Genomic DNA, 23395 nt, shown 5'->3' with positions numbered 1-23395 from the left:
TTCACAGAAGTAAAACCCTAACTAAGGCATCTAAGGTAAATGCTATCTAAGTTATATGCTCTCAAAGTTACTCCTGTATGGAGAAAGATGGATAAACGAAAACCTAGCAATGTCCCTTCCTCCTTCCTTCCTTTTCTTTAGATTTTTTTTTTTGTAAAGCTATCTTTAATTTGCCAGAAGTAATTGTTGTTTCAAAAGCTTACTGATGACTAAGCTCACCCTTTCTAGTACTTTCTGAATTTTGGTTGGCTGGTTCAACTCAGCTGTTCTGTCTCAAACTCCTCTCCAAGCTGACTGATTCAAATGGGCTTCTCTCAGCTTTTGAGTGAATTGCTCTGCTTGGCCTAGAACTGACTCAGGCAATCTGTTCTAATCTTCTGTTCTAATCCTTCTCGTTCTCGGGCTCTTTTTGCCTTCATCCGTGTCTAGCTTGCTCTCTCTGCAACCTGTCTGAACTGCATCAACTCAACTCCACTCATCTGACTGAACTGAACTCAATTGAGTCAACAGAACTGACCCACTAGAATTCAGAGATCTGTGTGCTTGTGTCTCCTGAGTGCTGGGATTAAGGCGTGTACCACCACACCTGGACCTAAGCTTTTCTTCACATGAAACTTGCTCTATACCAGGCTGGCCTTGAACTCAAGAGATCTGCTTGCCTCTGTCTCCTGGGATTAAACATGTTTGTATTCCAGTCAGATTACACAGAACTATAAGGTCTTTGGATATGATCCCTTGTCAGAGCAGCCATATTGTTGGATTAAAAATCTACAATTTTTTTCTTTTTTTCTTTTTTTTTTTTAATAGAGCCTTACTATGTTGCCTAAACTGGCCTCAAATTCACAATGTCTCAGTTTTCTTGAGTGTGTGTATCGCTGTGCTAGATTTATTAGCAATCTTTTCAATACTATCATGCTGAAGGTTTCTAGAAGATTTTGAAATCTGACTTCTGAAACATATTTCAAATGAGTATCTATCCATAGCTGAGAAATATTGTTGGCCCAAATGGCATACTCAATATAAATTGATTCAATGTTTTGGTTTATCTCCTGGCTCCCATGTCTCCTAACCTTAGTCCTGCAAGGAGATGTTTTGATGGAGAAGAGGGTTCAGCTTCTAAAGCAAAGGGAGATGAGAGACACATGGTCATGAGGACATTTTATTTTTATTATTACTTTTATTTGTTTACAGTACAGTCATTACCCCCCTCCTGGTCCACCCTTCCACAGTTCCTCATCCCATTCCTCCTCCCCCTGTCTCCAAGAAGATGTCCTCCTCACCTCCACCAGGCCTTCCCTCTCCCTGGGATCTCAAAGTTTCTCAACGGTTAGCACATCTTCTCTCACTGAGGCTAGACCAGGCAGTCCTCTGCTGTATATGTGTCAGGGCAGCTAGTGTGTGCTACCTGTTCTGAGGATATTCTTAACCCTAAACCTCAAAGCAAGAGAGACTTCCAACTGACAAACCACTAAAAACCGGAGCATAGCACCTAAAGCCATGTTCACCTGTGCCTGTATTGGGGTCATGTCACCCTCAGGACTGATCTAGTACATTCTCAGAACACTACTTACTGATCCCTACAGGTAAGTATCCAGATCATATGAACACACTTTTAAACAAGGTGTACGAAGATGTCTAAGGGTAAAGGAATAAAGGGAGGAAGTATAGTATTACATTTAAGACATCAGAGAAAAAAAAAACACTACAAATAAGTTTCCAACAGTCAGTCACATAAACCATGAGCATAAACCATGATTATTTCTTAGAACTCTCTATTCTTATCCATGGTTTACCCAAATTTTATCCACATAGTTTATGTCATTAATCCTACAATGACCCTGAATATTTTTAGCCCTGTTTGAGAAAATTGAGACTCAGGTTAAATGATTGGTCTAAACACACATAGCTAATCATATAGGTTTGTCTGGTCTCAAAGCCTTTCTTCCAACTCAACACAAGGTTTTATTTTAATGCTGTTACTTTACATTCTTAAAGGTTGCTTTTTTAATTTTAATTTTATTATTTTATGTCTGTTTACTCGGTTTTGGGGTTTTGTTTGGTTAGTTGGTTGGTTTGGTTATATTAGAGACAGGGCCTCATATGTAGCTCTGGCTATTCTGGAACTCACTACGTAGACCAAGCTGGCCTCGAACTCATGGAGATCTACCTGCCTTGGCCTCCCAAGTGCTGGGAATAAAGGCATGTGACACTATACCCTGCATATATCTTTCCTGTTTGTATGTGCATGGTGTGTATTCTTGGTGTCCATAGAGGCCAGAAGAGGGAAGATCCCCTTGGATTGAAGTTACAGGTGATTGTGAGCTGCCATGTAGATGCTGGAAACTGAACTTGGATCCTCTTCAAGAGGAGCAAACACTGAACCATTTTATGAGCCTCTAAAGGTAGATTTCCAGCCAAGGACCAGGCTCTGCTTGGAGAGGCTGTCCTGAGGAAGGTGTGTTTGGGAGCAGTGAAAGAAATGACTTGAAGTCAAATGATGGGGTGCAAGATGACAGCCTTGTAATCTGTTTGAGATAGTTCCCTAGACAGCTCTCTGTAGATAGCTCTTGGCTCTGTAGTCTGCTAGAGATAGCTTTCTGCTTGAGACAGTTCTCCTAGACACAGCTCTTTCATGGTAGAAAAAAAATTCTAAAAGCTCTCTGGATAGCTTATAGATTTTCTGACCAAAGTCAGAAAAGCTGCTAGAAAAAATTCTTGGATTTTCCAACCAAAATCAGAAATACTGCTAGAAAAATTCTAAAGGAGCTGTGTTAGCTCTCCAAGCAATTCTCTCTGGGTAACTCTCTCTTACAGACCAAACCCAGTCTTTTGGTTACATATCAATTCAGTCTTTTACTCCAGATTCCCTTTTGATTATATCATAAATCAGAATTAGCCTCTTGATTCTTAGAAAAAGACAGTAAATACATTTAAAACAAACAAACAAAACCATGGCAAATGAGTTCAGAGATCTGCTTGCCCTCATATGCACAAACAGTTAACTTAGCTGGGTGGAATCTTGCCCTGTGGACACCACTCCCCAAATCTCTTTATCTCCTTCCTCAATATCTTTCTGACAAGCTGTCTCATAGCACAGCTGCCTCTGTTCTTCTAGATCTGCGTCTGTGAAGCCCTTCATTTAATTTATACTGCTTCCATATATTTTGCATATTGAGAAATTATATGTTTTTGAACTCATGCTTTCAGAGTTATTTCCCACAGCCTTAAGGTCACAGAATAGTTTACCATTTTGCTAAGGACATTAGACACACCCTCTACTCCCAGACATGTGCTGTTTCTGATGATGATGGAGTCATTAACCTTTGCAGGGAGAACATTTCCTGAAGGAGAAACATAAAATAAATTATGAACATTATTATACAAATAAGACATACATTCACAGCAATCGTCAATATTTGTGGAGGCCCACACCCTATTGGCTCTGCTCCAGGGGCAGGAACTGTTTCCTGCCATCCAGACTGGGCAATTCCCCCACTCCCATACCACCCCTATATACTTAATATTTTCTCCTTAACAGCAGCAAACTATTCTTTCACACCATTGCCATAGCTACTCATCTTTCTGTTTCTTTTAGGCTGTTTCAGAGTTTTTATTATAATAAATAATGTGTCTATAAATAGTTTTGTTGTTGCTCCCATTGCTGATTTTCTTCTTTTGCATTATTTCCCTGAGATAAATTCCCTGGAGGTATCACTAGGTGAAAGATTACAAGGATCAACAAGACTCTAGCTAAAATTATCAACCCTTCCTCCAAGCAGACCATTCTGTGTCACTGTATCTCAAAAGAGAGTACTATCTTCCTGCACCAGCCCTTCATGGGTGCTGTAAGGCAAGGCAGGGTGGAGTCCCTCTGCTGCATGGGCATGCCTTGGGGCTTTATAATGTTCCCTGAAGATGGTTTATGGCACAAATATGCATACTCCAGAATAAGATCTCATATGGGATGGTATGATCCCAACTCCCAAGACAGATTCCTTGATTAAGTTGATTAAGTCATAAAATCAACAGAAGTTCCTCATCCCTCAACCCCTAAGAAACTGACATCATCTTCTTCAATCAGATAGCATCTCTCCATTATCCAAAAGAAAAGAAAAAGGTGTAGTGTCTTTTAGAAATAAAGACTCTGTGTGTGTGTGTGTGTGTGTGTGTGTGTGTGTGTGTGTGTTTTCCATTCCAAACTGGGTGCTGAGTGGTTGGGATAAACTATATCAATTAAAGGAAGTCCTGGCAGCGCTAGAAATGCCTTCAGGTTCTACAGGGAGATATAAAATGGGGAAAGGCTCTTTTTTCTCAAATTGGTGGAAGGTTATTGGAGACTGCATATTAATATCATACAAGGCAAGAGTCCCATCTGAAGTTATGGAAAGGTTTAGATCTGAATCATACAGCACATAGTAGGACTCATATGATACATACATACATTCTAGGTGACTGTACAGTAGGCGTTGTGGGAACATGGATAGTAAGCAGAACCAGTTTGGCCATCTCCCCAGGTGAGCAGGTGGCCTAGGACAAGGTTCAGTCTTCCTTAGGCTTCGGCCTCAGATTCTGTGACATGAGAGCTACACTGTTTCCTGCAAACTTTGCTTTACAGACAAAATGACAGTGTGTGACAGGCATCCAGTAAGTGCTCATTTAACACACAGATGCGTCGCTGAATGACCAGCCAAGTCTTCCCCTACGTGAGTACTTCTCAAACTTCAATGTAAATATCCCTTGGGCTATTTCTCCAAAAAGCAAATTTTCAGATTCCATCTCTAGAAATTCCAGGATGAAGCCTGAGAATCACAAATATAACCAAATTCCGATGTATTTATGCTATTAATTCATAAACCACACTTTGAGAAACACTCTCTTATACAGAGAAATAAAATGAAGAAAAAGCATTTTTCTATCACCAATAGGCTACAAACCCTTGATAGTATCCAAGAGATCAAATAGTGAGTGATTTTATTTTTAAGACACTACAGGTAGTTCTTACCTAGTAGAATTAGGATTGTCCCAGGCAACATCTTATCTTTTTAGCTCTTGTGATGGTTTAATGTCTTTGATCCATCATAGCAATCTGTCTCTCTTCTAGACTTCGGCACAAATCTCCCATTCAGCATGCAGACAGACACTGGATCTTTAATCTTGTGTTATTTAAAAAAAAAGATTTATTTATTTATTTTATGTATATGAGTACACTGTAGCTGTACAGATGGTTTTGAGCCTTCATGTGGTTGCTGGGAATTGAACTCAGGACCTCTGCTCGCTTTAGCCTCACTCACTCAGGCTCCAGCCCCTGCTTACTATGGCCCAAAGATTTATTTATTGTTATAAAATAAAGATTTATTTATTATTATATGTAAGTACACTGTGGCTGTCTTCATGTTCGAGATCAGGCTGGTCCACCTGCCTCTGCCTCCCTAGTGTTGGGATTAAAGGCGTACACCAACACTGCCCGGCTGTGGCTGTCTTCAGACATACCAGAAGAGGGCATCAGATCTCATTACGGATGGTTGTGAGCCACCATGTGGTTGCTGGGATTTGAACTCAGGACCCTCAGAAGATCGGTCAGTGCTCTTAACCACTGAGCCATCTCACCAGTGTTATTGCATGTTTGATTTGTGCTTCATTTCCCACGACTGGACTTTAAGTGTCTTTTATTGTTTTAGCCTCCACAGGCACCACGGAAATCCTTTGCAGTGATACGTTTTTCAAATACACATTTTAATAAGTATAGATAAACATGTTGAACTGCTGGCCAATATTCATAGGCAAATCCTTTGCCATGAAAGTGGCTCAGATGCAGTCGGGACCAGTTGAGATCTAGGCTTTGGAAAGGGTGAGTAAACGCTATATAATCCCATGAGCTGCTTCTTCCTGTAGAGCAGGCAGAATTCTTACCTCACAGGGCTGTTGGGAGGATTGAATAAGAATATGTTTCGAGGGTTTCTAGTTAGTTTAAGTGACAGACACTGACTCTTCCTAGTAACCCTGAAAGGACCACAGAGAGTATCCAGAACAGATTTCAACTTCCATCCCCTGATGCAAAGTCAATAACTGGTGTGATCGTTTGTATACACTTGGCTCAGGGAGTGGCACTATTAGGAGGTGTGGCCTTGTTGGAGTAAATGTGCCACTGTGGGTGTGGACATTAATGCCCTGGTCCTAGCTTCCCAGAAGCCAGTCTTCTCCTGTTTGTCTTTGGAACAAGATGTAAAACTCTCAGCTCCTCCTGCACCATGCCTGCCTGGACACTGCCATGCCCCTACCTTGATGGACTGACTCTCTGAACCTATAAGCTAGCTCCAATTAAATGTTGTCTTTTATGAGTTGCCTTCAGGCTGGAGGGATGGCTTCTCAGGTTGAGAGCACTGAATACTCTTCCACAGGACCTGGGTTCAATTCCCAACACCCATATGCCAGCTCAAATCTGTAACAGATATACATGCAGGCAAAACAACAATGCACATAAAATTTAAAATATAATAATGAATTACTTTTTTAAAAAAAGGGGGGGGGGCATTGCCTTGGTCATGGTATCTCTTCACAGCAGTAAAACCCTTCTGTGCAAAATCAGTGTTTTCTCTTTTTATTTGTGTGTGTTTCACAAGCACACACACTTGGGTGCCTGTGCACATGCGTGTGTGTGTGTGTGTGTGTGTGTGTGTGTGTGTGTGTGTGTGTGTGTATATACTCAAACGTGTGCGCACATGTGTAAAGGTCAGAGGATAACCTTCAGGAGTTTGTTCTTTCCTACCACCATGTGAATGCTGGGGATTGAATTCAGGTCATCAGGCTTGGCAGCTGTCTTGCTCACTCAGCTTGCTTCACTCAGGGTTGAAGGACACTAGTCATGTGACCTGCATGGGCATTTCACAGGCCCCATTCACTCGACTCTTCACCTTGTTTTTGAGACAGGGTCTCTCACTGAATCTGGACCTCACAAATTTGGCTCCTCCTGGCTCCGCCTCCTCAGTATGTGCTGTCATATAGGCTTGTTATGTAGGTGCACTCTTGCTTGTATGCCAAGCATACAACCTCCTCAACCCCCTTTTCTTTTGTTTTAAGGTTTAGAATTTTAAGCTTTTAGGAAACCGGTTGTCCGAAAACGTTATGTGGGTTCTCTCTAGAGATGAGAAAGCCATTTACCATCCCAGCTTCCATAGAGCAGTACAACCAAGGCTTATGCTTCACCGATCTTCTCAGGTCACGTGATTATCACGACTTTTCTCCTATTGCTGAGGAACACCCAGTTTCCCAAATAAAGATGAATCCCATCTGAAAGAAGACATGAGAACTTTCCGCTTTGTGCTGTAGAGAGGAAATACTCCAGCCCTAGGAGTGAGGCAGACATTGGGATCTCGGAGCTACTGTGAGAACACTGGTCTTGCCTAGTCCTCTGGAATACAGTTAACTTTAAGAGGGTCTGTGCCATGGAGGAAATTGTATCTGTATCTATATTTTCTGTAGGCATTTCAGCTAAAAGCAAGAAAACTGAGACAATTCTTGGTGTCTAAGAATAAAGTGGCCGGTAGTAAAACATGAGAGCTTTATTTGATGGATTGTAAAGGAATTGTTTTAAAGGGCTACACAGACTTACTTGTAAAACGTTCTGGGTACATTTTGCAGAAATCAGAAAAAAATGCAAAATTTAGATAAGCTCAGGGCTTTCTGGATTTGTGGAATAATATAGAATCTTCCCAGTGCTCCCTGGCTCCTGCAAGAGCCAATAAGAACCTTAGGCTTAGGTGGTGGGATTGTGACATCATCAACACTCCAGCCAATCTCTTTGATGATGATTTGCATAGTTTACTCCCAATCCAAAAGAACTTGATTTCTTGTCAGGATAGCACTGAGTGGAAGTGTTATTCTCCAAAAGAAAAGGAAGAAGAAAATTGCATTAAAAAAGAAACATTTGTAATGACATTGAAATAAAAATACAGTGATTAAAATTATAACCCTTCGAGTCCTTAGAGTGCTTTGCCCTTCTAAATGTTCCACTCGGTATGCTGAATCTTAGAATGGCACTCCCAAAACTTGATAACTCATTATTCATTTGATGTTTAAATGTTGTTTTAAAATGTGTTTCTAGGGAGGTGGAGGCAAGAGGTCAGAAGGTCAGGGTATCTTTGGCTACAACAGTGAATTGGAGGCTGGCCAGCCCCAACTACATGAGACTCAGTCTCAAAAAAAAAAAAAAAAAAAAAAAAAGGCTTAAAAATGACTCCTAACTTTTAACAGAGTAAAAGGTCATACTTAACAATTTATTTTCTGCGATGATCTACAAATCTTTCACTGTTAAGAAAAAGAGAAACTGCAGGGGCAGTGGTGGCGCAGGCCTTTAGTCCCAGCACTTGAGAGGCAGAGGCAGCTGGATCTCTCAGTCTGAAGCCAGCCTGGTCTACAGATCAAGTTCCAGGATCCAGGACAGTCAGTGTTACACAGAGAAACCCTGTCTTGAAAACCCTAAAAGAAAAGGAAAAAAAAAAAAGAAAGAAAGAAAGAAAAGAAAAGGAAAAACCTTTTTATTTCTCAGACTTAACTGCTTTTATAGAAAAAAGAAACATTCATCTACTCTGGTCTTACCTATCCATCTTGGCACTTTTGCCTCTATAGGGAAAAGCATCAGTTGACCAAACTGACCGGGGTGTTAACAAGGACACAGCACGCGGTAACACTCTTATCTTTATTTCCATACATAGCCACCAAGTTAGCAAATGTAATACTAGTGAGGACTGACTTTGTTCTTCATTCTAATTGAGATTTCTATTCAAGGAGCATGTTTAGTAGGTCAAGTCTGCTTTTCTCCTACAATGTGGGGGAGTGAACACATCGCTCCCTTCATTCAGATTTACTGACGCCAGTCATGTGTTCAGCACAGGCATGTCAGAGATTCATTCACTTGACTCCTCACAATAGCAATGCGAAGAGCCATGCATATTGCTGTCCCTGTTCACTTACAGTTGAGAACATAGGTTCATCGATTTGGTTGTCTCAAACAGAATCAGAATTCTCACATAAAATTTTGGATATGCCCTTCAGGGGATAGGAACTCACAGGAAGACCAACAGAGTCAACTAACCTGGACCTTTGGGACTCTTAGAGTCTGAACCACCAACCAAAGGACATACGCAGGTGTGCAGCTTGGTCTTCATGTGGGTCCCTTAACAACTGGAGTCGGGGCTGTCCCAAAAGTTGTTGCCTATACATGGGGTATGTTTTTCTAGTTGGGCTGCCGTGTCTGGCCTCAGGAGAGGATGCACCTAGCCTCACAGAGACTTAATGGACCAGGGTTGGGGAATATCCAGGGGTCCCCACATGCTCAGAGGAAAGGGGAGGGACCAGGGGAAGAATTGTGGGAGGGGGTAAACAGGAGGGGGCAATGAGCGGGGTGTAAAGTGAATAAGTAAAATAATAATAATAATACATTTGACATGACTAACAGGCTTCCCACTATACCATATTTAGTTATAATAAATAGATGTACCAAAACAAAATGAGATATTCTAACATAACCTCTTGCTTTGTAAGTCTGCAAAGGTTTGTCCTACCTTAAATATAAATATATAATGTGCGCTTGTGTTTTCTCAAAGCAACAAAGAACAATAGGATGACCATCAATCCAATCCTTTAAAGCAGAATTTCAATCAACAAAATACTTCCAAGTTGTATGGATCTCAGATTACTTGTGTTGTATGGCTAATGAAAATCTGTCACTTGCTTCAATCCAGCTGCTACGGGTCATTTAAGTCTCTTCAATGATGTCACTCCTAAACTTCCTTTGAAGTAGCTTTCTTTCTCTCTTTCTTTCTTTCTTTCTTTCTTTCTTTCTTTCTTTCTTTCTTTCTTTCTTTCTTTCTTTCTGTATGTCCCTTTCAGAAATGGCTGAGATCTATTTGAATTTTATGGATGACATCTATGATAGAGTCATAGCCTGTAACCTTGTGCCACGCAGTGTCTAGATACTTTATATATATTACTCAACATTCTAAGAGGTAGATAGCCATTACCCCAATTTCCAAATAACTAGGAAACCTGGACACGGTTTAGGGATGGAGGTGTAGTTTAGAGGTAGAACATATGCTTAATATGTGTGAATCTCTGGGTTCAAGTCCCAGTAGCTCACCCTGAAAAGAAGGAAAACAAAGAGGATTTTATGAAACACACCAAAGACTTCCTGTTGATGTGTTTCACACCTTGGACATTGTTATGGCTATTCCTGGCTGTCAACTTAACTTCATCCGGAATGAACTATAATCCAGAGCTGGAGGGCACACCTGTGATCCAGATCTTGAGGCTGGAAGACAAAAATTTCTGACCCAGATCTCAACATGGGATGACACACACCTTCGATTCAGATCTTGAGGCATAGTGGCCATGAAAAGCTTAGGCTCATGCAATGGAGTACAAGCCTTTAATCCCAGAAGACTGAGGAAAGCAGGTCTCTGAGTTCAAGGCCAGCCTAAGACAGAGCAAATTCCAAATCCAGGCGTGGTGCACACCATTCCTCCTCCTGGAGGCTACATAAGGTTGGAAGACAGAAGACCCACTCTTCTTCATCTGCTTGCACTTACTTGCCAGCACATCTGCTGGAGCCTACTTCTTCAGGATTCCAGCTTATACAGAAGACAAGCTGAAGCAGCCATCCTCCTGGGACTCAGCAACTACCAGATTCTTGGACTTCCTATTCACCACTGACCATTGTTGGGTTAGTTGTCTTGTAGACTGTAAGTCATTCCAATACATTCCCTTAAGAACATTCCACAAGTTCTGTGACTCTAGAGAACCCTGACTAACACAGACATAATAAATACATAATACTATTTTAAAAATCAAATCTAAGCCAGATGCTTCTAATTTCAACCCTCAGAGGCTGATTCAGGGAGATTACAATTTAGAGGCTACCCTGAGCTATTCATAGTGAAGCACTGCCTCAAAATCAAACTTGGATGATCATCGATTTGTTAGAGAAATGAAGCATAAGTAAAAATTATGATGTTTTCTGCTTCCTAGGGGGGGTATTTAATTTTCTGTTATGAATTTATTTACTGTATTTTCATATGTACAAGTGCTTTACCCACATGGAAGACTATGTACCATGTGTGTGCCTGATGTTTAATGCTCAGGCAGGCTGGAAGAAGTGGTCAGAGAAAATGTTAGGTTCCCTGGGACATAAGTTGTTAGCTGCTATTTGGGCACTGCTATTTTGAACCCAGGACCTCTGGAGGAGAGCCCAGTGCTCTTAATTGCTGAGCCATATCTCCAGCCCCATTCTTGAAGGATTCTTGAAGAACTTCTGCTTTTCTTCAGCTTGGAGTCAAGGAGGGCCCACTGTGTGTTCCAAACCCCTTGCCACCCAAGACTTGCTCATGCTTTAGGGGCCTCTACATGTTCCTCTCCCAGCCCAGGCAGAGAGCAGTGTGTTTCTCTCCTTTGCACCATATACCGAGGGAATCTGCTCCCCCCCCCTTCCCCCAACGGCTTGTCTAGTCCCTGCCCACGATCTGCTCTGGCTCTGGCACTCTGCCATTCCTCACCATTGAAAATCCAAAAGGCTTCTAGCTTTGCATTCCCAAACTGTGCCTGATACTGTGTAGTGGATATGGGGTGGGGAGGTAGAGTGTTTTTGCATTCCCAGCCCATTCTAAATTCCCATCTTCTAAAAACAGAGCTGCTTAGTTTAGAAAGTGGCTCCCTGAATAGAGTAAATTCTTAACAACTTGGTCTCTTTTAGGATACACATCAAAATAAGGGACTGGAATGGGGGAAAGGCTTAACAGAGTTAGGAAACTCACAGACTAGTGGGACCGAAGTGAGGCAAGAAGGGTTTGGTGAGTGTGAAAGAGACTGGCAAACTGTAAAATCCTTCAGAGAAAGCTCTGTGACTCACAGGGGGAGGCGCAGCCTTTTGCAGTAGCCCAGGCCTGTGTTTCTCAGATGTTACCGTGTGTGAGAATTACCCCATGGGCTTGTGAAACATGGCTCGTTGGGTCCATGACTTCTGATTTGGTTGTATCCAGGAATTCGCATTTCTGTCTGGTTCCCTGGTGGTGGTGGTGATGATGATGATATTGATGATGATGATGACGACGACGTCTACGATGGTGATGATGCAGGGTCCAGTCAAAGCCTTAAGAACTACTGGATGCTGAATAAGGGCAACCCATCCATGCCAAAGGAGGTATACAGTTTGCAGAACGAATAGGAATTAATAGAGTAGAAAACTACTACTCTCCATTTTTAGGTAGCTCCATCTGCTCTCATCTTCTAAACTGCTTAGCAATAGTATGGGGCAAATGCAACATTCTTTTTCCAGTCTTTAGTATGTATCATTAATACCTACCATTAATACCCATTCCTGTTTAAAAGCTGCTTCCGGTGAGCATGTATTTGGGCACTGAATTTCTAAACGTAAAGCCTACGTTCTTATGAGATGTGTATTTAAAACAGAGAAAGAGGGGATGTGGCAGAACAGTCTCACTCCTTTGCTTTTGTAGCTATGAAGGTAGGCATGGGTTTGCGACCCAAACCACCTATTCTAGAAGGGACTAGCTTGTCTCTAACTGAAGGGATGCATATAATATAAGGTGCAGAGTTAGGGGAGTGATGATAAACACTTAATGTGCCCCTCAACAAAGCGAATGGGCGGGGTGATCGTGAAGGCCTAGCCTGGGAGAGGTGGCTCCAAAGCCGGCACAGAGCTGAGCTCCAACACAGCCTCAGCCCTCCAGACCCTCCCGGGGGACGCGCGGTGCAACCAAGCCTACAGCGGTGTCCGCGCGCCGTCGCGCAGCCCTCCGGCCTTCCCATTGGCGGGCGGCGCCATCTGCGCTCGCCTCGCCCTGGCGCTGGCGGGCGGAGGCCCGGGCGGGGTAGGCCGCGCTCGCGGCGGGCTGTGGCCGCAGCCTTGCGCGGCTGCTGAGGAGAAGCGGGGCGCGGGGCGGGAGGAGGCAGGCCCATGCGGGGCGGCGGCGGCGGGCGGCGGGCGACGGCGGGCGGCGGGGCCCGGTGCCCAGGGCGGCCCTATGGGACCCGCCCGGCCGGCTCCCGCGTGCCCTGCCTGGCCCAGCAGTCCAGCCTGCGGGCGGGGATGCGCGGTGTGGTCCAGCTCCCTGCCGCCCTGCGGGGCCCTGAGGCAGAAAGTTTGGGGGTCGGGAGCGGCCCCCCTCCCGCGCCAGTGACTGCCTAAGGACCGCTGCAGCCCGGCTTCGCCCGCGACCTGCCTCCGCTCCCCAGGTCGGAATAAACTATCCTAAGGCTCCCCCTCTTCGCCCCTCCCTCATCCTCTTTTAAAAAGATAATTTCTTAAATTCAAGAACTCGTGATCTGCCTACTCCCCTCGTCCATAATTTAAACCCCAGGTCTTTTGAGTGCAAGAGGGGGGTGCGGTCTCTCCCCAAGATAGCACGCTAGAAGGACAGATTCCCCTTGCCGACCCACTTACACCATGAAGAGGTGCAAATCGGACGAGCTGCAGCAACAGCAGGGCGAGGAGGATGGGGCTGGGATGGAAGACGCTGCTTGCCTTCTGCCAGGCGCGGACCTCCGGCATGGGGAGGCCTCGAGTGCTAACTCCGCTGGCGGGCCAACTTCAGATGCTGGCGCTGCGGTGGCACCCAACCCGGGTCCCCGAAGCAAGCCTCCTGATTTAAAGGTGAGCGCAGACCGTCTCCAGGCAAGCCCAGCCCGCCACGTAGCTTCCCCCACCCCTCGCAGAAGTGTCTTAACCGAATAAAAGTGATGGGGAAGCTCGCAGAGGTCAGAGAGGATGAATGATGTTCGGCTATGTTCGGAGGGGGAAGCTAGGCACCATTTGTTCCTGTCTATCAGCTCCATCTCAGGCCTCTGTGTTCTTCATTATTCAGCAAACGTTCTAATGACTCACTCATCTGAGATTGTTTGAAGAACGTGTGTGAAACGCTATTTTGCAGACAAAGGGCTGGCGAGATCTAAGATGCTAACTTAGAAAGTTCACAGTACTCTCCCTTCTGTAGGAAGGCTAGAGAAGAAGATTGTAGCTTGGGAAGCTAAATAGGTGACCGTTTACCTTCCTATGCCAATTAGCCTCCTCCGAGTATGGATTTTTTTTTTTTTTTTTTTTGAGCACCTTCCTGAACGAAGCTCAGTTTGTCCATCTATGAAAGGGGGGTGTAGATGTCTTGCCGTTAGGTGGAGCCAGAGGTTAAGCTAGTACTTGGAGATCCCTCTCTGCCTCCTGAACCAACCCCCAGGGTGGAGAACTGACAGGTGGCAGGGCAGAGCCTGGGCTGATTGGGGCCTCGGTTCAAGTTGCACACATGCTGAGCCGGCAGCTAGAACCAGAATTGGAAAGGACCGTTCACATGGAGCTGTTTATTTTCCAGCCCGAGGTCTTCCAGGCTATTGGCGAGCTGTATTGAATACATCTCTGTATCAATTACAGCAGCAGCCAGGATAAATAATGCGCCTTTGCTGGAGTTACCATCGGGACTGCTGGCTCAGGCTCCTTAGGCCAGCTCACAACTGGGCTGAGAGAGATGTCAGCTCCCGGAAGGAACTTAAATGCCTTGGGGATTGATGCCTTGGAAATTTTCTCCGGAAAGGGTGCAGGGTCTGGGATAGGGGAGCAGAAAGACCTCCCGTTAGGTTAAAGCCTTGTCCAAATGGCTGTGGGCCCCGAGGAGCTCACTAGAATAAGCTAATGACATTCCTTCTTTGGTCTGAGCAGCTCAAAGTCAGGAAGCCAGGTGAGTGCATCTGTGCTTTGTGTGTGTGTGTGTGTGTGTTGTCCCTTGGGGAAGAGAGCCCGCTCACTCCTTGTGTGGACTTTTAAATTTTGTGGAAGTTTTGCAAACCTGACCTCTTTCTACCCACCTTATGCGTAATGATGGAGTGTTGAACACCTCGGCTTTCTTCACAAAGCTTGTGATTCCCTCAGGCTCCAAGAAGTGTCACTCCCTCCCCCAAGTGACATGTTTTCTGTTTTAACTGAGATGGTAAGCACAGAGAAGTCCCTTTAATGCTGCCAAGAGGAACAGGGGGTGACCTTTCGACCTCCCTCTGCTGGCTGTGCTAAGGGGGCTGTAGTTTCTCTGTGTCTATAAAGCTGCCCAAGGCTCCTTGTCTGTACCCTCCTGTGTCATCTTTTTTGATGACATTCATTTTGGTCAGGGGCAGAGAGAGCAATAGCACTGCACTTGACTACAATATGTTAACCGCTGAACTGTCCTGAGGAGGAATTGAGAATTGAGGACCCTTACACACATACACACACACACACACACACACACACACACACACACACACACACTTCTATACAGCCCAGGCAGTGTGGATCCAAGCTCATGCAAGCACAGGGAAATGCACAGAGCGCTTGCCTGTTTATCTCTGTCTGTCTCATCACAACATGTTTACTGCAGGACAGAGACCTCTCCACCAGATGTGACTCGGGGCTACCAAAATGTGACATGTCACTTAACTTTTCTGAAGAAAGGAACAAGGGATATTGGAGTGTGGCAAAACTTGTTTTCCAGTGCTGGACAAGTTTTCCATGGCTGACAGTTTAGTGGAAAATTTCCATCATTGTCTCTGGAACTGGGTGGGGGCTGACTTGTTCTGAATTTGATAATGGTACCAAGAGGGATGTGTTTGCTTTTTAATCTGGAATGTCCTTTTCCCTTGCCTGTGTTTAGTTGATGCTGTTCAGGAGCTCTGGCTTGCTTTTGCTTTCATTTTGAACTTGGAGATAGGAACTTTCAGTCCCTTAGTCCCACTTCTATTTTCTTGTGACAGCTCCAGGCATGGTGACTGATTGTGTGTCATGGAGACAGTCATCTTGATTGTTGAGCAAGGAGCAAAGGCATTTAGCTCTATCTAAAGCACCTCCATAGCAAGAGAGAAAGAGGAGAATTTGGTCTTTGCTAGAGATCTGAATGATGCCCAGCTAGTGATGCTCAGCAGTGTTAGGGGCTTTGGCTTTCTCTGGTCCTTCAAGGATGATCACGATGTGCATTTCTTGGCTTATTTTGTGTGGAGGTTGGGGTAGGGGTGGATGTCCTGAGATCATAACCAGCGTCTTGAGCATGCTAGACAAGCCCTCTATCACTGTAAATTTCTTCTGTGGTAGCTTGGAATCTGTGATTATGCGGTTGGGGTGGGGGGTGGGGTGGTCTGGAAAATAGTTACATAGTAACATTTTAAAACGGTAACTATAACAGAAAAGCAACCTGCGAATGGGCTTGGTCCCATAGGAGGCTTGTGTAAACACTTCTGAGGCTTTGCCAGAGCTTCATATAAGCATGAATCCTCCAGGGGGGAAGATCTCAGCAGACAGTATATAAGGGGAGCCTGATAGTTAAAATGGATTCCTTTAACCACTCAAGCTCATGGCTCCATTCACTTGGTCTCATGATCCCATCCTTTGCTGCTATCCAGAGTCCCTGCTTGTTCAGGAGAGACTGGCTGGCTGACCTAAAGTGTAACAGAATTCTCTAGTGAGGAGACTGGCTGTAGTGAGAAGGGGTGGGGAGGAGCTTAGGGGAACTCGGCACACAGAGATCCTGTCAGAATACAGCCTGTAGCTGAGGCCTGGGAGAATGGCTGAGTATAGTGTGCAGCTCTTCCTGAACCCTGGAGAAGCCTGAGGTTGCGGGAAGGCATTGCCCACCCTCCACCACTCACTCCAATCCCACCGCTCTGTGCAGGAACAGAGCCTTTTCTGAGAGGAAGAGCCGGAGGATGCTGGCCAGGGAAAGTTCCCAGAGGTGCTCTGTCCTCTGGGATTTCTGAACAGTATCATGATCACTCCTTCAAGAAGATAGGGGAGTTCCACCTTCATGTTGTTCCTATCTGGTTGGAAGTGCTCTTGACTCAAGGCTCAGATCCTGTTCCTCTGTTCATAGCTTATTCTGTTCTCTCTTCCTACTGAGTGAGGAGCAGGGAAGACAACAGACACCAAGGGAAATTAGAGCTGAACCCTAGGTGGTTTTCCTGGTCGGGTACTTGAGGGTGTTTCAGCATCCTACGAATGGCTCCTGTTCCTTCCCCATTCAGTGTATTGGTGAGAGGGTAGGTTTGTGTTAGTCTGTTGACTTAACAGATAACTGGGCACTTTAAGACGGAAAGATGTTATTATAAACATTGAAATAGGACATGCATATAATGGTGTCCATAGAGAGACACATGTGCAGTTTAATAAAAGCAGAAATAGACAGGTCATCTATTCACAAATTAACATTGACATTCCCGACCCTCTGTGTTTCTGTTCTATTGTTCTATTGTTTTTTTGTTTGTTTTGGTTTGGTTTTTTTGAGACAGGGTTTCTCTGTATAGACCTGGCTGTCCTGGAACTCACTTTGTAGACCAGGCTGGCCTCCAACTCAGAAATCCGCCTGCCTCTGCCTCCCAAGTGCTGGGATTAAAGGTGTGCACTACCACTGCCCGGCTTGTTTTGTTTTGTTTTGTTTTTTAAGGGCCAGGAGTTGGTTAAATTTTGCTGTATCAGTCTTTAAATAAATGAGAAGACTAGCTACTACTAGACTTGAGAGGGGGGCGGGGGTATGAAGGCCAGTGTATAGCCTGGGACTTTGGATGATTCATTGACTGTGGAGTATGGCTATCCTGGGGGGGGGGGCCGGACAGTATCCCTGCAATCTATGGGGCATGGGCCCCTCAGGTAGATTTCACCAGGGGAAGCAGGATTGAGGGAGAACAAACCCAGGAAATGGAAACTTAGTTCTTCGGCAAGGCAATGCCTTCTTCATTTTCAGGTGAGCCTCCAGGGCCTCCAGAATGAAACACTTGCAAGAAAACTCCTAGGGCACCCAGGCTTCAGTGTGCTTGGGGCACATGCAGTGGAATACGATCCATGGGTTAATCAGGGAGATGCTTGAAGAGGAGATGGCTTGAGATCAGAATAGTAAAGAAAGGGCAGAGCATTAATTAACAAACAAGGAGAACGCCTAGCTAGGATACATAAGATGTCAAGAACCTAGACCTCAGTATAGTGTTTACCCCGTTCCCTTTCCCTGTCAGTGCTGGGGGGCCAGCTCCGAGGATGCTCAAGTTGCTAGTTTTGACCCATCTCTACTTTATGAGGACACTGGATCCTGAGGCTGGGGACTGTCCCCCACCCCCAGCCTGCAGCAGTATTCAGAGCAGCCCTGTGTGTGGGCTCGGGAAGAACCAGAGCTTGCAGGGAAGCATGTGGCAAATGAAGCTCTCTGTTCTGCCACAGATTGGGTTCTAGATTCACTCCCAGCTGCCCTAGTTGCAATTCAGTGTTTACAGAGCGGGCTTCTTTTTCTGTGTGTATCCAACTGTGGCTTGGCTGCCAATCACATTAAGAATGTCTCCCTCTACAAGGAGTTGAAACGGAACGGTCAATGGGTTGTGAATGTGGAGGCAAGGTTAAATGCTGCTGTGGATAGGGAGAGGTTTGAAGGTGCTCAGGTGTGGTGGATGGTCTTGCTTACAACCCGGATCGCCTGTGTTGACCTTTTCCAGGAGACTTGGCATCTCCCTTGGAAATCCCCATCTAATAGGATGGTGGTTCTTTGGACCCAGGCCCTGGCTAAACAAGCGTCCATAAAGAAGGGTCTCTGCTTGACTGCTAAACACAGGAGTCTGTCACTTGTGTTCAGAAGTTAAAACAAAGCTGGACGAGAACAGGCAGGTGGTGGATTTCACTTCTCAAACCAAACTAGCAAAGGACACCCCTTCCAGCCACACTAGCTAAGAGATAGCCACTGCAGGAAAGGAAGCTGGCTGCAAGGGCATGAATCCCCCAGCAAACCCTCCCTGAGCCATCTACGAGGACAGCAAGGCCATTCTCCTTCCAAGTCAACACATTCTTGGCAATTACTAAGATGATAGATGGAGACAGGAGTTCGAGCCATAGTAGGAGGGATCTGCGTTAGAAAACAAGCAAAAAACTGCTCAACTGAGCATTTTTAAATGTTGGAAAAGATTAAGCCTGTGCAGAAGGTGATTCTCTAAGGATTACATCACTTTTTAGGATTGTTTTGTAGACTGGGGACAAATAAGTAAATTGTAACGGCCACGTTTGCAGTGAGGTCTCTACCAGGTAATAGGTGAGACAGCTGCAGCTCGGCAGCCACTCATCTTGTCAAGGATTCAGCAAACCGGTGGGTAAAAGGGTGGAGAGCCCTCCGAGAGCGCTCTAGAGGCCAAGGCCCAAGACAGCTCGTGATTGATTGCAGCGAATGGTGCAGATAATGAGCCCTCATGGGTTCGGAGTAGAGGGATGCCATGTATGCTGGCATGACCAGAGAGTGGGTAGAGGATAGCTATAACCGGGAGAGGCAGAGAGAGGGTGCATCGAAATGGCAACTTTAATAAAAATCTCCTGTGCTGGGCTCCATGACTTAGTTCTGTGCAGAGGCCCCAGTGGGTGAGGTGACCTTTCCCGGCTGACCTTCGTTAGCTCCAGCCAGACTGTTCTAAGCACAAAAGGCACAAGAGTTGAAATGGGGGTGGCACTGGGACTCAACTGTTCTTGGTTTAAGTAAGGCCTGCTTTTTTCTTGTTGGTTTGGATGTGAACTGATCCTGGGGAAGGGTGAATGCAGAAACCATGTTCCCATGGCTGTGTTTCCAATAGAAACCCCAAGCAGGCTGGGAACCAGCTGCTGCTGCCTCTCCACCACTCTGTGGTCAGCAGCATGAAGCCTGGGGGGGGGGGGAGAGACCCTGCCCTGCACCCCCTCCACAGCCTGCCTTGGCTGTTTGGGACTGGGGAGGGAGTAGTGGAGACTTAACAATCCCCTTGGGATCCTGACAGTCTCTGTGGGTTTTCCCAGTGACTCGTTCTCTAAAGCTGGCCCTGTTTCCATAGAGACCCTATAAATAGAGGAAACGTTGGCGACCTAGGCTTATAAAGGCTCAGGGTGACCCAGGTACCCCTGAGTCCTCACAGCCATGTCTGTAGTAGAGCAGAGGGAATGCCAGACCAGGTTAAGGAAGGCTAAACAGCTGATACCTGGAGATTATTAGCTCTTGGTTAATTGTGCCTGCCCATGACCCTGTCAGTGATTCCAGGATTTTGATGAGGACATAGGGACCTGCAGGTATTGGAAACTGCTTTGGGTCATGTTGTTGTAGCCAAATGGTGCTAAGGAGACCACACCCTGAAGCCTTTTCCTTTTGGCATCTTTAAGCTGTCTTTGCAAAATCTGGAGCAAACTTCCCTTTGTTGGACCCACACCCAGGGAGGAGAACAGCTGAAGCCTGCTGTTCAGAAACCACAGGGTTCTCAGGAAAGAGAACCATTCTCTTTCCCGAGAGCACAGTGCTGCCCAGAGAGCATGGGGCCTCCCTACTCTGGAAGACAGTTCCAGGGTAGGGACAGTAGGACTCCCTCACTGCCCTCCCCTGGTGAGGTGGAAGCTGCCCTTTTTAGTTATCCCCTTGGCCAGCCTGGGGACACACTGTATTTCCCATGGGTACAGAAAGCTTGTGCCCCATCCCTGACTCTCCAGCCTCGCAGGTCTCTTCTTGACACACAGTTTTGTCTGGCCCTGGCAGTGGCTTTTGGCAGCTGGAGGAGAGCAAAAGTCAATGTGGAGAGCAAGTGACATTTAGAAGCTGGAACCTGTTAGTCAGAGCAGGTGGCGCTTTCTGCTGCGTTGGTGGCTAAGTTCCCTCGAGCTAGTCGCCATGGTTTTCCTCACTTCTGAAACTTGGGGCTGGGTATGTATATGAACTGAGGGTTTTTTTTCTTTTCTTTCTTTTCTTTTTCCCTCACATCATGTTATGTCAAAACCCTAACCATCTCGCTGACACCCACAGGTAGAAGCAGCTGGCCTGTGTGTCACCCTGCTATTCTTGCTTCTTACTCCCCCTACCCCACATCGTTCTTTAATGTACTTTTTGCTTTTTTCCTTCATATCTTCCGTGGACTCCTGGGTACTGCTGGTGCAGAGATCCTTCCCATACAGAGCTCCTGGGGAAGGGAGAAATGAAGATATTACCTGCAGACCTGTGGCTAGAGGCTTGCCCAGGTCCCGTGATGAGCCCTGAGCAGACCCCCTACAGTTTAGTGCCCGACCCTCCTGACTCTGACATTTTGGCTATATTTTAATCCTGCCTTAGGTGTTGTCCCAGCAGACACAACGACTACTGTAGTCTTGTGCCAGGTGTAGGCCAGGAAAGGTAAATTCAACTAGAGGTTGGAGGCTCATCTTTATGGTTTGGATTATCCTCCTAACAGTTATGTGCCTCAGGTTTTTTTCATCTGCAAAATGGAACATGGCTACTATGCTCCGTCAGCTTTTGGCTCCTGGAATAAGACTAGTGTCGGGTTAGGCTGACAGCAAAAGTTTAAAACACTTTGTATAATTTTAAAAGCAAATTAGACAAGGGTTGTAGGGGTGGAGACGATGTGGCTGGTCGGTAACTGAGATTCTCCAACCCCCTGCCCCATAATGCACCAGATGCCAGAGCTGTGTACCCAGGAACTCAACTAAAGTCTTTTAGGGGAAATATTGTCACCCTGAGTGGGTGGGAAAGAGGGGCTTCTATGTTGGAGAAGCAAGTTAGGGATGGGGTATGGGGGAAGGGCCTGGAATAGAATGTAAAAAAGTTCAGGGGATGTAGTGTATTTAGCAGGAACAGTCAGGCAAAAATCAGGGCCAGGAGGCCCTATCTGGGGTACTTTTCTGGAAGTCTTGTATCAGCTTGGGCCTGGCCATGTGAGGAAGAGAGATGGTAACTCAGCTGTAGTCAGGAGGCCCAGGATCTATCTAGCTCACTCTGCGCTTAATGACACATGTGTGCTACCATCCACTCTACCTTGGACATCTTGGTTTTGACCAGTATAAATTCAAGTGGGCTTGGGGTGCCGCCTCTATGAAGAAATGGCAACCCTGGGAGCACCTGGCACAGAAGACCTGTTTCTAGGGCCACCCCAAACCTCAGTTCTTCAGAAGGAATCATTTCCTATCTGTGGGTGCCAGTGTGTGGTTGTTGCTTTTGTGGGAATCTGAGGAAACAGTGAGATTGTGCAGGAGAGAACAGAGCTCCAAACTCAGCTAACAGTGAGGTGTAAAAATGGACAGATAGGGCCTGTGAGGTTCCAGGCACCAGGGGTGGACTGTAGGGCTTGAATGAGGGTCCTTCCATTCTGTGAGGGTCCTGTAGTCACATGGAAGCATAGGTGCAGCTAGCCACAGACATCACTGAGTGGACAGCCACTCAGAAGCTGGAGACTTACTCTTTCCTGCTTTCTTCATGCTCAAACTTTTGCTCTGTTTGTTTCTAAAAGAGAAAGAAAGAAAGAAAGAAAGAAAGAAAGAAAGAAAGAAAGAAAGAAAGAAAGAAAGAAAGAAAGAAAGACTAGTGTGTCTAAATTTTTTGGGTTATTAAAACAATTATTTTAATGGTGGAGGTTGCTTTGTGAGGTTATAGGATGTTGACACAGAGAAAAGCCTGCTGTGGCTCCTGAGCCCCAGGTAACTTGGCTCTGTTTCCCTCTTAAAGGACACAGTATAATGTTTCCCCTGGTCTTCTGGGTCCCACCCAGCCTCCCACCGCTCTGGAGCTCTTGAGAAGACGTGGCCTACACAGATAAGCCATCTCCTCACGGGGAAGCCGACTACCGTTACATGGCAGTTGCCACCAGCCATTTATCCTGGTAGTGCTGGGGCTTGGAGGAAGCAGGTGGTGTCTCTTGGGGCAGTGCCGCAGAGAGGCAGCAGCAGGCTCCAGGGATTCAGCTTGGCTCTAGTCTGGGGGAAATGAAAGCCTCCTGTCTGGACAGCAGTAGGTATTCTAGGCTCAGAAAAATAATGTTTATTTCATTGTCAGCTATATCACAACTTAACTGGCTGTAAGTAACCGAAAGTCATAGTAGATTCTTATGGACAGAGGTAGCTTTTTGTAGACTCCTATTTTGTAAACCCTCCTGGCATGTGTTGTCCTCTGTCATCGGCTATGTCATCTCATGGTTACAATATGGCTACCAATTCCCCAGACACTGCTTTCACATCCCAGATGGGGGAGTTAGAAAGGACCAGTCCCTTTATGGAGAAAGTGAAGCAGGAAGTTCTAGCAAGGTGCAGTAACACCTTGCAGTTTGATTGGTGAGGAAGGCTGAAAAAGGTGCTGGATGCAGAATCAGCAGAGCCTGCTTCGGAGGTATAACCTGATTATATGGATCTGTTTTTTCCAAGGACTGTCAATGAGACCTCTGTGGGAAGGGAGGTTTGGTGGTCTCAATGCCCCAGTGCAGCCCGAAGGACAGTCTGACATGGAAGAAAGGAGGTGATGAGACTGGGGAGACCAATTGAGAAGGATGTAGCTCCAGGAATGCCTGTTCACTACTTGTGTGCTACTAAGCTACAGGCTACGGCCTGAGAACATCCTGTTCAGATTTCTTTTTTTTTTTTTTT

The 23395-nt window shown here is 45.7% G+C and overlaps 1 protein-coding gene and 1 non-coding gene across 3 annotated transcripts in view; one reads left to right on the top strand and one right to left on the bottom strand.

The window, feature by feature from the left end:
- Nucleotides 1-2715: 2715 nt before the first annotated feature.
- Nucleotides 2716-2777, bottom strand: LOC115032402. Its single transcript, XR_003838076.1, has one exon. It is a non-coding gene; the product is annotated as a U7 small nuclear RNA (small nuclear RNA).
- A 10224-nt stretch (nucleotides 2778-13001) lies between these two features.
- Nucleotides 13002-23395, top strand: part of Tmcc2 (transmembrane and coiled-coil domain family 2) — a 35950-nt gene continuing 25556 nt past the window's right edge. Inside the window, exon 1 of one of the 2 annotated variants that reach the window (XM_021157752.2) lies at nucleotides 13002-13663. In XM_021157752.2, coding sequence (XP_021013411.1) covers nucleotides 13457-13663 — 207 coding nt within the window. In that variant the 5' untranslated portion in view covers nucleotides 13002-13456. Of the gene's footprint in view, nucleotides 13664-14155; nucleotides 14736-23395 lie in introns of those variants that run through there. The other variant, XM_021157761.2, reaches the window with a different exon arrangement.

This window comes from Mus caroli, chromosome 1 (genome assembly GCF_900094665.2).
Source record: "Mus caroli chromosome 1, CAROLI_EIJ_v1.1, whole genome shotgun sequence".
In the NCBI taxonomy this organism is placed as follows: domain Eukaryota; kingdom Metazoa; phylum Chordata; class Mammalia; order Rodentia; family Muridae; genus Mus; species Mus caroli.
Note: the sequence above shows the minus strand (reverse complement) of the source record. Positions and strands in the feature narration are given on the sequence as shown.